General features: G+C 44.8%; 1 protein-coding gene across 1 annotated transcript; it reads right to left on the minus strand.

The window, feature by feature from the left end:
* Positions 1–7,587: 7,587 nt before the first annotated feature.
* On the minus strand, positions 7,588–10,933 carry LOC128221197 (uncharacterized). The gene is made up of 3 exons (XM_052929678.1): positions 10,435–10,933; positions 9,910–10,047; positions 7,588–8,628 (listed from the first exon to the last, which is right to left on the minus strand). Exons 1-3 carry the CDS (start codon positions 10,634–10,636, stop codon positions 8,402–8,404), a joined length of 567 nt encoding a protein of 188 aa, XP_052785638.1. The 5' UTR covers positions 10,637–10,933; the 3' UTR covers positions 7,588–8,401.
* Between the last annotated feature and the right edge of the window lie 1,694 nt (positions 10,934–12,627).

A 12,627-nucleotide genomic window follows, 5' to 3' on the forward strand; every position in this document is an offset into this window, starting at 1 on the left:
TATTCACGGCCTGGCTGTATGTGCGTTTGTTAGGTTGTTACCGAGCCGGGTGCCATTCCCGGCCAGGCTGTATATGCGTTTGGTAGGTTGTTACCGAGCCGGGTGCCATTCCCGGATAGGCTGTATGTGCGTTTGGTAGGTTGTTACCGAGCCGGGTGCCATTCCCGGCCAGGCTGTATGTGCGTTTGGTAGGTTGTTACCGAGCCGGGTTCTATTCCCGGCCTGGCTGTATGTGCGTTTGGTAGGTTGTTACCGAGCCGGGTGCCATTCCTGGCCAGGCTGTATGTGAGTTTGGTAGGTTGTAACCGAGCCGGGTTCTATTCCCGGCCTGGCTGTATGTGCGTTTGTTAGGTTGTTACCGAGCCGGGTTCCATTCCCGACCAGGCTGTATGTGCGTTTGGTAGGTTGTTACCGAGCCGGGTTCTATTCCCGGCCTGGCTGTATGTGCGTTTGGTAGGTTGTTACCGAGCCGGGTTCCATTCCCGACCAGGCTGTATGTGCGTTTGGTAGGTTGTTACCGAGCCGGGTTCTATTCCCGGCCTGGCTGTATGTGCGTTTGGTAGGTTGTTACCGAGCCGGGTGCCATTCCTGGCCAGGCTGTATGTGAGTTTGGTAGGTTGTAACCGAGCCGGGTTCTATTCCCGGCCTGGCTGTATGTGCGTTTGTTAGGTTGTTACCGAGCCGGGTGCCATTCCCGGCCAGGCTGTATATGCGTTTGGTAGGTTGTTACCGAGCCGGGTGCCATTCCCGGCCAGGCTGTATGTGAGTTTGGTAGGTTGTAACCGAGCCGGGTTCTATTCCCGGCCTGGCTGTATGTGCGTTTGTTAGGTTGTTACCGAGCCGGGTGCCATTCCCGGCCAGGCTGTATATGCGTTTGGTAGGTTGTAACCGAGCCGGGTGCCATTCCCGGATAGGCTGTATGTGCGTTTGGTAGGTTGTTACAGAGCAGGGTTGGATTCCCGGCCTGGCTGTATGTGAGATCGGTAGGTTGTTACCGAGCCGTGTGCCATTCCTGGCCAGGTTGTATATGAGTTTGGTAGGTTGTTACCGAGCCGGGTTCCATTCCCGACCAGGCTGTATGTGAGTTTGGTTTGTTGTTACCGAGCCGGGTTCTATTCCCGGCCTGGCTGTATGTGAGTTTGGTAGGTTGTAACCGAGCCGGGTTCTATTCCCGGCCTGGCTGTATGTGAGTTTGGTAGGTTGTTACCGAGCCGGGTTCTATTCCCGGCCTGGCTGTATGTGAGTTTGGTAGGTTGTTACCGAGCCGTGTTCTATTCCCGGCCTGGCTGTATGTGCGTTTGGTAGGTTGTTACCGAGCCGTGTTCTATTCCCGGCCTGGCTGTATGTGAGTTTGGTAGGTTGTTACCGAGCCGTGTTCTATTCCCAGCCTGGCTGTATGTGAGTTTGGTAGGTTGTTACCGAGCCGTGTTCTATTCCCGGCCTGGCTGTATGTGCGTTTGGTAGGTTGTTACCGAGCCGGGTTCCATTCCCGACCAGGCTGTATGTGAGTTTGGTAGGTTGTTACCGAGCCGGGTTCTATTCCCGGCCTGGCTGTATGTGAGTTTGGTAGGTTGTTACCGAGCCGTGTTCTATTCCCGGCCTGGCTGTATGTGCGTTTGGTAGGTTGTTACAAAGCCGGGTTCCATTCCCGACCAGGCTGTATGTGAGTTTGGTAGGTTGTTACCGAGCCGGGTTCTATTCCCGGCCTGGCTGTATGTGAGTTTGGTAGGTTGTTACAGAGCCGGGTTCGATTCCCGGCCTGGCTGTATGTGAGTTTGGTAGGTTGTTACCGAGCCGTGTTCTATTCCCGGCCTGGCTGTATGTGAGTTTGGTAGGTTGTTACCGAGCCGTGTTCTATTCCCGGCCTGGCTGTATGTGCGTTTGGTAGGTTGTTACCGAGCCGTGTTCTATTCCCGGCCTGGCTGTATGTGAGTTTGGTAGGTTGTTACCGAGCCGTGTTCTATTCCCGGCCTGGCTGTATGTGAGTTTGGTAGGTTGTTACCGAGCCGGGTTCCATTCCCGACCAGGCTGTATGTGAGTTTGGTAGGTTGTTACCGAGCCGTGTTCTATTCCCGACCAGGCTGTATGTGAGTTTGGTTTGTTGTTACCGAGCCGTGTTCTATTCCCGGCCTGGCTGTATGTGCGTTTGGTAGGTTGTTACCGAGCCGGGTTCCATTCCCGACCAGGCTGTATGTGAGTTTGGTAGGTTGTTACCGAGCCGGGTTCCATTCCCGGCCTGGCTGTATGTGAGTTTGGTAGGTTGTTACCGAGCCGGGTTCTATTCCCGGCCTGGCTGTATGTGCGTTTGGTAGGTTGTTACCGAGCCGGGTTCTATTCCCGGCCTGGCTGTATGTGCGTTTGGTAGGTTGTTACCGAGCCGGGTGCCATTCCCGGCCTGGCTGTATGTGAGTTTGGTAGGTTGTTACAGAGCCGGGTTCTATTCCCGACCAGGCTGTATGTGAGTTTGGTAGGTTGTTACAGAGCCGTGTGCCATTCCCGGCCAGGCTTTATGTGCGTTTGGTAGGTTGTTACCGAGCCGGGATCTATTCCAAGCCTGGCTGTATGTGAGTTTGGTAGGTTTTTACAGAGCCGGGTTCGATTCCCGGCCTGCCTGTATGTGAGTTTGCTTGGTTGTTACAGAGCCGGGTTCGATTCCCGGCCTGGCTGTTTATGAGTTTGGTAGGTTGTTACCGAGCCGGGTTCTATTCCCGGCCTGCCTGTATGTGAGTTTGCTTGGTTGTTACAGAGCCGGGCTCGATTCCCAGCCTGGCTGTATGTGAGTTTGCTTGGTTGTTACAGAGCCGGGTTCGATTCCCAGCCTAGCTATATGTGAGTTTGGTTGGTTGTTACAGAGCCGGGTTCGATTCCCGGCCTGGCTGTTTGTGAGTTTGGCTGGTTGTTACAGAGTAGGGTTCGATTCCCAGCCTGGCTGTGTGTGAGTTTGGTTGGTTGTTACAGAGCTAGGTTCGATTCCGAGCCAGGCTGTATGTGAGTTTGGCTAGTTGTTACAGAGCCGGGTTCGATTCCCAGTCAGGCTGTATGTGAGTTTGCTTGGTTATGGCAGAGCCGGGTTCGATTCCCGGCCTAGCTGTATGCGAGTTTGTTAGGTTGTAACAGAGCCGGGTTCGATTCCCGGCCGGGCTGTATGCGAGTTTGTTAGGTTGTAACAGAGCCGGGTTAGATTCCCGGCCTAGCTGTATGCGAGTTTGTTAGGTTGTAACAGAGCCGGGTTCGATTCCCGGCCTGGCTGTATGTGAGTTTGGTTGGTTGTTACAGAGCCGGGTTCGATTCCCGGCCTGACTGTTTGTGAGTTTGGCTGGTTGTTACAGAGCCGGGTTCAATTCCCAGCCTGGCTGTATGTGAGTTTGGCTGGTTGTAACAGAGCCGGGTTCGATTCCCGGCCTGGCTGTTTGTGAGTTTGGCTGGTTGTTACAGAGCCGGGTTCTATTCCCGGCCTGGCTTTTTGTGAGTTTGGCTGGTTATTACAGAGCCGGGTTCGATTCCCGGCCTGACTGTATGTGAGTTTGGCTGGTTGATACAGAGCCGGGTTCAATTCCCGGCCAGGCTGTATGTGAGTTTGGTCGGTTCTTACAGAGCCGGGTTCGATTCCCAGCCAGGCTGTATGTGAGTTTGGTTGGTTCTTACAGAGCCGGGTTCGATTCCCAGCCTAGCTGTATGTGAGTTTGGTTTGTTGATACAGAGCCGGGTTCGATTCCCAGTCAGGCTGTATGTGAGTTTGGTTTGTTGATACAGAGCCGGGTTCGATTCCCAGCCTGGCTGTATGTGAGTTTGGTTTGTTGATACAGAGCCGGGTTCGATTCCCAGCCTAGCTGAATGTGAGTTTGGTTTGTTGATACAGAGCCGGGTTCGATTCCCAGCCTGGCTGTATGTGAGTTTGGTTTGTTGATACAGAGCTGGGTTCGATTCCCAGCCTGGCTGTATGTGAGTTTGGTTTGTTGATACAGAGCCGGGTTCGATTCCCAGCCTAGCTGTATGTGAGTTTTGTTTGTTGATACAGAGCCGGGTTCGATTCCCAGCCTAGCTGTATGTGAGTTTTGTGTGTTGATACAGAGCCGGGTTCGATTCCCAGCCTGGCTGTATGTGAGTTTTGTTTGTTGATACAGAGCCGGGTTCGATTTCCAGCCTAGCTGTATGTGAGTTTTGTTTGTTGATACAGAGCCGGGTTCGATTCCCAGCCTAGCTGTATGTGAGTTTGGTTTGTTGATACAGAGTCGGGTTCGATTCCCAGCCTAGCTGTATGTGAGTTTGGTTTGTTGATACAGAGCCGGGTTCGATTACCAGCCTAGCTGTATGTGAGTTTGGTTTGTTGATACAGAGCCGGGTTCGATTCCCAGCCTGGCTGTATGTGAGTTTGGTTTGTTGATACAGAGCCGGGTTCAATTCCCGGCCTGGCTGTATGTGAGTTTGGCTGGTTATTACAGAGCCGGGTTCGATTCCCGGCCTGGCTTTTTGTGAGTTTGGCTGGTTATTACAGAGCCGGGTTCGATTCCCGGCCTGGCTGTATGTGAGTTTGGTTTGTTGATACAGAGCCGGGTTCGATTCCCAGCCTGGCTGTATGTGAGTTTGGTTTGTTGATACAGAGCCGGGTTCGATTCCCAGCCTGGCTGTATGTGAGTTTGGTTTGTTGATACAGAGCCGGGTTCGATTCCCAGCCAGGCTGTATGTGAGTTTGGTTTGTTGATACAGAGCCGGGTTCGATTCCCGGCCTTGCTGTATGTGAGTTTGGTTTGTTGATACAGAGCCGGGTTCGATTCCCAGCCAGGCTGTATGTGAGTTTGGTTTGTTGATACAGAGCCGGGTTCGATTTCCGGCCTGGCTGTATGTGAGTTTGGTTTGTTGATACAGAGCCGGGTTCGATTCCCGGCCTTGCTGTATGTGAGTTTGGTTTGTTGATACAGAGCCGGGTTCAATTCCCGGCCTGGCTGTATGTGAGTTTGGTTTGTTGATACAGAGCCGGGTTCGATTCCCAGCCAGGCTGTATGTGAGTTTGGTTTGTTGATACAGAGCCGGGTTCGATTCCCGGCCTGGCTGTATGTGAGTTTGGTTTGTTGATACAGAGCCGGGTTCGATTCCCAGCCAGGCTGTATGTGAGTTTGGTTTGTTGATACAGAGCCGGGTTCGATTCCCAGCCTGGCTGTATGTGAGTTTGGTTTGTTGATACAGAGCCGGGTTCGATTCCCAGCCTGGCTGTATGTGAGTTTGGTTTGTTGATACAGAGCCGGGTTCGATTCCCGGCCTGGCTGTATGTGAGTTTGGTTTGTTGATACAGAGCCGGGTTCGATTCCCGGCCTTGCTGTATGTGAGTTTGGTTTGTTGATACAGAGCCGGGTTCGATTCCCGACCTGGCTGTATGTGAGTTTGGTTTGTTGATACAGAGCCGGGTTCGATTCCCAGCCAGGCTGTATGTGAGTTTGGTTTGTTGATACAGAGCCGGGTTCGATTCCCGGCCTGGCTGTATGTGAGTTTGGTTTGTTGATACAGAGCCGGGTTCGATTCCCAGCCAGGCTGTATGTGAGTTTGGTTTGTTGATACAGAGCCGGGTTCGATTCCCAGCCAGGCTGTATGTGAGTTTGGTTTGTTGATACAGAGCCGGGTTCGATTCCCGGCCTGGCTGTATGTGAGTTTGGTTTGTTGATACAGAGCCGGGTTCGATTCCCGGCCTTGCTGTATGTGAGTTTGGTTTGTTGATACAGAGCCGGGTTCGATTCCCGACCTGGCTGTATGTGAGTTTGGTTTGTTGATACAGAGTCGGGTTCGATTCCCAGCCTGGCTGTATGTGAGTTTGGTTTGTTGATACAGAGCCGGGTTCGATTCCCGGCCTTGCTGTATGTGAGTTTGGTTTGTTGATACAGAGTCGGGTTCGATTCCCAGCCTGGCTGTATGTGAGTTTGGTTTGTTGATACAGAGCCGGGTTCGATTCCCGGCCTTGCTGTATGTGAGTTTGGTTTGTTGATACAGAGCCGGGTTCGATTCCCGACCTGGCTGTATGTGAGTTTGGTTTGTTGATACAGAGCCGGGTTCGATTCCCGGCCTGGCTGTATGTGAGTTTGGTTTGTTGATACAGAGCCGGGTTCGATTCCTGGCCAGGCTGTATGTGAGTTTGGTTTGTTGATACAGAGCCGGGTTCGATTCCCGGCCTGGCTGTATGTGAGTGTGGTTTGTTGATACAGAGCCGGGTTCGATTCCTGGCCAGGCTGTATGTGAGTTTGGTTTGTTGATACAGAGCCGGGTTCGATTCCCGGCCTAGCTATATGTGCGTTTGGCTGGTTGTATCCGAGCCGGGTTCGATTCCTGGCCAGGCTGTATGTGAGTTTGGTTTGTTGATACAGAGCCGGGTTCGATTCCCAGCTGGCTGTTTGTGAGTGTGGTTTGTTGATACAGAGCCGGGTTCGATTCCTGGCCAGGCTGTATGTGAGTTTGGTTTGTTGATACAGAGCCGGGTTCGATTCCCAGCCTGGCTGTATGTGAGTTTGGTTTGTTGATACAGAGCCGGGTTCGATTCCCGACCTGGCTGTATGTGAGTTTGGTTTGTTGATACAGAGCCGGGTTCGATTCCCGACCTGGCTGTATGTGAGTTTGGTTTGTTGATACAGAGCCGGGTTCGATTCCCGACCTGGCTGTATGTGAGTTTGGTTTGTTGATACAGAGCCGGGTTCGATTCCCGACCTGGCTGTATGTGCGTTTGGCTGGTTGTATCCGAGCCGGGTTCGATTCCGAGCTGGCTGTTTGTGAGTTTGGTTTGTTTGTTACGTTACTCCTGTTTTCCATACGGCGCGAGATTGCTCACTTTTGGGATTATCTTGCCAACGAGAATGACACCCAATAGTATACTAAAAGATTCCTTACAATAGTTGTGAATCAAATAAAGATTGAACTAGGCTCATCCTCCTGATCGAAACGTGAACCGTCTTGTTTAGATTATTTTCGATCATCTTACGGCTATCGATTTCTATTTGTTATCCCCCTATTTTATGATGAAACAATGTTTAAAATTGACTTCATTTTTAGATACGATCACCAAGAACAAATTGTAAAACATGTTTAATTCTTACCTTAAGTCAATTTCCAACATTTTAGTAGTTTTTCCATTCACCTTTTGTAAACAATAATCATATTGTCAAAACACTCGTAAAGTGATGTTCCGTTCGAACACAATTTGTCACGATTATCTTTAAAAATGCAATAACTGCCATTTCATGATTTTGTTAGGCATAAAAACAAACGAAAAATTGTTCATTTCAATGTAAGTTTACAAAAGATTTTACCTCGTGAAAAGCAAATATTTTACTCGTGGCTTCGCAACTCAAGAGATATAGATTTTGATGCTCGCTCTGTGAAGTCTAATATGAACTTAGGCGCTGCCTCTACGGGCTTGAAGTGTTATTGCCGGACATTTAAAGGAAAAAGTCTACTTAATGACTAAGTGAAACATACTAGGAGTGAAAGGGAAAAAGTTTCTTTCAAAAGTATATTACGATATCACACGGAAACAATCACATATCCTCTATGTGAAAAACAGATACAAAAAAAAACAGCTCAAGGGAGAAAATAATAAGCAAAACGAAATTTTCGAAACAAAGTGTTATTTACCTTTGAATATTTCAATTTGAGTATGTAGTTTCTAAAAAAATGCAGATATTACATTCTATAGTAATGTGGTTGTTACAACATTTTAAGATATGCATACTTCAGCTGCACAATATTAGATTGACACCTCTCTTTTTTGGACTTGGAATGAGCCCATTTTTGCGCAAAGTCTAAAATAAAAACAGTGAAAAAAGACTGGCAGATTTTAAAATTTAATTTCGAAAATTGAGGTTTTGTTAACTGAAGCTTTACTAACGCTTTAAGAAAAATGATTTTCTTTGTCAGCAGTCTTATGTTACTTGTATTTACGCAAAAAATGGCCCATTCTAAGACAAAAAGTAAAAGTTGATTTGGGCGGAATTAAAGCCAGTATCATTCAAGTCATCAAACACTTAAGAATCTAAGCTCATTTGCAAACACTAGTAGTACAGAAGAAAATAGAATAATGCGTATACATTCTTTCCTTATATATTGCGACACACAATCAATAAGCCATAATAAAGTTTCCAAACAATTTTAACCACTTATACACATTCACAAAGCTTTCGTTCACATTTAAAAATGAAGCAAATAAACTAAGATAACTTCAATATACGATTAAAATGGACCAGTTTATTAAAACATTATTGAACATCCCCCCTGGGCTATTGTTATAGTGCCTGTTATCTTTAAAACAAACATAATTTCGTGTTGATGGGAAATATTTAACAAGTTTATTATTAAAACATAATACGCAATGATTTGCTTCTTGTAAGATGTAAGCATATTTTGTACACAGGAGCACAACAATAATTTAAACAACAACAGCAGCCTTGCGTACGGTTCCCGTTGTCACCAATCTCCAGTATAACATTCCTACTGCAGCCGGGATACAGGATATACCGGAAATTGCGCAAATTCCAACCGGAAGTGTTTGGTAATACAAGAGATCGCTGGGTAATGTAAGGGCTGACGCCATTGCCGTGGATATTTTGCCGTAGACTGACGCCAGAACAAGGATCTGCACCATTGAAGCGAAACCTAGAAATAAAATATTTAAAATATGTAATGATTGAGTGTAGATCTGGTCTTCGAGAATATTTCGTAGTTTATAGAAAAGGGAAATTAATGTGCTGACCAGCTCTTTTGATATAACCGACGCTACGCCGCTTTTTGTTATATACCAATGAAAGCTACAGGGTCAGTTTAAGGGGCAAACACTTTAATTCACACCTTCTTGAAATGTACACACCCCTAAACCATTACAACCAGAGTGTATTCTTCATTCCAAATGTTCTTACACATAAACTGACTAGTATAATTTGTTTTAGAATAACACAATTATACCGAAGTGTAAACATTTTCTATTTTACAACGATTGTTAATATGGTCTTGTGTTGTGGGTGAAACCGACGGATCTGGAGAAATTCATATTGTCCGGTTTGGTGACCTCGAACCAAATGCACATGCTTTCAGACCGGGAATCGGACCCGGGTGGTCTTGGTGAGAAGCGAGTGTATATATATTTTACTTTTAAGAGTGACACTGACGGTAATTTTGGACGGATGTATAAGGACATAATCAAAGCACTTATTGTGCTGATGGACGGTGGTATTCGTGTACAAAGGAATGAAAAAAGATACTTCTTATTTACCGCAAGATATGTCTGAAATATCGAATATAGCAGGCGATGTTCAATGGCACATTACTCTAAAACATACAGATATCTTGACCTTGCAATGGGAGTGACATGACCTTGAAGCTTTTCCACCCAGATCTCGTCTTCTAATGGCTGTCAATTATGCCAAACTATTTTGGTGTTCAATATGTATGGATCGGGCACGAACTACTAGCAACACAAAGGCTTACATAGCGAAATTAGAAATGTTCAAAGGCGTAAAGTAACCTTCACATTGAAGCTATGCATCCGGAAACACGCTGACATACTATGGCAGTCACGTGTGCCAAATTATTTTTTAATCCCACTATGAATGACACATTAATAGATCGGATCATTATCATAAGAAGGTCTTATATGGCACGTCTGTTAAAGGCGCGCCATGACATTGAAGCTAGGGACCCGAGTTTTGAGTGCGACCTGTCGTTATCCTATGGTGGTTAGTTCTACAAAAGTAATTTCGTCGTGAATAACATTCACCTGTTATGAACGGGACATGTAAGCCGGACAGATGGACGGAATGGACGACGCGCATATTTCGTTAGGTCAAAATTTGCAAACTGCGCTGTGACGAACAGTTTACATATTACTATTGCTCCCTAGTTCCTTTGTTAAGCGGGTGTAATAAAACCCTGAATACTCACATGCAATTCCTAAGGCAGCAATGACCACGGCTGACAGGGTCCTAGAACCGTAAATGACTATCAAACACCCCGTGCTAAATGCTATCCCAAGCATAATTAGTTCAATAATTGACATCGCTTGCGTGAATGCTACAAAACCTGAAAATAAATGGTAAGAAAAACGTGATAGTTACTTGCCGTTTAAACGGCATTGGGTTTTTTAACATTATACAGATTGTTGTACATTTGCGAATGGCCAAGGGCAACATACGCACAGAGATTTATTTGAATAAAGTGGTGATGATGATGATGATGACGACGGCGAAGACGACGACGACGATGTTGATGACGATAATGATGATGATGATGATGATGATGATGATGATGATGATGATGATGATGATGGTGATGATGATGACGACGGTGAAGACGACGACGACGACGATCTTGATGACGATGACGACGATGATTATGATGATGTGAACAGTGCAGAAGATTTAAATTTACTTCCTCATTCCGTTGATCATTCAATAAAGGATTACTTACTATCTGAAGATTCTCCTTTGACGAAACATAGCCAGTCCTTACAAGCTACAGTTGTGAACAGTCCGAATGTTTCATGTACTCGTTGACTTTTCAGAATAGTCCACCAGCTGTTCGAGAATGTTCCTACCACGCACAAGATTACCGCTATGGCAATTGACAGAAGGGACGTGACAGTTGATCGTCGAAACCCTTTCAGCTCCATTGTAAATGAGTACTGTGCTATCTTTTTTTATTGTTTCTATTTTATTTTTATAGATATTTTTAATGTGCTTTTAAATATCTGTAGTTCTATAATTCTGCTTTGAAAGTTTAAACCACAAATCCAAGGCAACTATTCACCATAAATCCTTTAAAAGAAAGTGAAATGCTCCACTCACTATTTTAACGTTACTATTAGGAAGACAAGTGGCTTTGTTTAAATGTCTGTTAAAATTATTATGACTGTATACATGTTTTTACGAACGTATCTATCGTACAATGTGCATGAACTTAAATGAAAGAAAAGAGACACTTTCCAAAGTGTTAATGATCTCAACCTTAATGATCTTAAAGGGACACATTCACGATTAAATTTTGTATGATCAAAAATCAAAACCATATATGTATGTTTTTAATCTGATCGAAAATAGTCTAACCTCGTTGGCTCGAGCTCACAGGGACCGGGGAAAATACCTCGAGCCACAAAATATTCGAGCCAAGCAGTAATGCTAACATCCAGTTTAAGGAAATCGGTCCTTTACATCCAGTTTTAGTCAACGAGGAATTCGAGCCAATCGAATTCGGGCCAGCGGGGTTCGACTGTAGCTTGTTTCACTGATACCATATCATCGAAAGTTCACAGAAATCCTCATTCGTTAAGAATTAACGTTTGGGCAAAAATGCACAATTTTGTTTGTAACGATCAGCGAAAAATATATTACCTATGATTTGAATTTACATATTTTTATTCAAATAAGTGAATGCCTGGTGCTGTTTGGTCTGTTTTCGTAAAATTAAGTCAAAATAGCTTATTGCCCAAACTTGACAATAAAATTGTTGCAAAAAAAAGTTTGGGGTCTAGTCCCTTTAAAACAATTTAAGTACAAAACCGGAAGTGTGCATTTGGAGCTGATGATCTATTTCCGACAACAGAACTATCAATAAGTGGCCGGGAAACAAACTCATGAAAACATCCTGTATACTCACACTACAAGTGATAGTTTATTTAATTGCTCTGTCAAGATTTATTCAGTATACGGCAATTGTATGTTAACAATGCAGAGAAAATAAAAAAAGTGGTTTTAATCGGCCTTTAATTGCGTTTAACTCGAGTTCTGCAAAAATGATTTTTTTATTCATTTATTTTATTATTATTTATTTTCTTATTATTTTCTTATAGTGCAGAATGTCAGAGGAATATATTGGTTAAAATATTTCTTTCAGATCATCAGTTTGTCTTCGGCCTCAAATAAAAGTAAAAGGTAAAGACTTTTAACAAAGGAAACAGTTTATTGAGTAATTAAAGGCCACTGGCCCAAAATACATAACAAACAAGAAAGACATTAGTTTTGTCAGGATAAATAAACGATACAAGCAAAGCATATATAACAAATCATGATTGCTTCCCCTTAATCCTACTTATTCATCATTCGGAACTCCTCGGCCATTTCTATCGTACACAACCTCGGATGTATGCCGGTAAATCAGTTGATGTATTACATTTTTTATCTAAATCATTGATTAAATGTGGTGTTTTAGAGTTGATTTAATTGATATGATTTTACATTGATTGCCAGTGAAGTGTATTTTTGCAAACATAATTAAGATTCCCAAGAGTTAAGTCATAAAGTTTAACTGCGAAATAAAATTACTACGCCATCTTCTTGCAGCGGCCTTACCGTAACGACTACCGAACTAGGCCTTTAAGAAATGTTTGGCATGTTAATTCCCTGCTGTGCATTTCCAGCTAATTGCATTGGTGTCACAGTACGGGCCAATTTCCTGTGTATTTTTTTTATTGGCTCAGGGCCATTTCGTGTCCATTTCTATAACAAAACTTTAAAACTGCTCAGCCGGATACTCAGATCAGTGATAAGGGGGCACAATGCATTCAGATAAAGATCAATACACAGAGGTTATGTACTGTGCACATATTTGTTTATTTATTTATTTATTTATTTTTATTATTATTTTTTTTTTTTTGGGGGGGGGGGG

Source organism: Mya arenaria, chromosome 16, assembly GCF_026914265.1.
Source record: "Mya arenaria isolate MELC-2E11 chromosome 16, ASM2691426v1".
Taxonomy (NCBI): Eukaryota; Metazoa; Mollusca; class Bivalvia; order Myida; family Myidae; genus Mya; species Mya arenaria.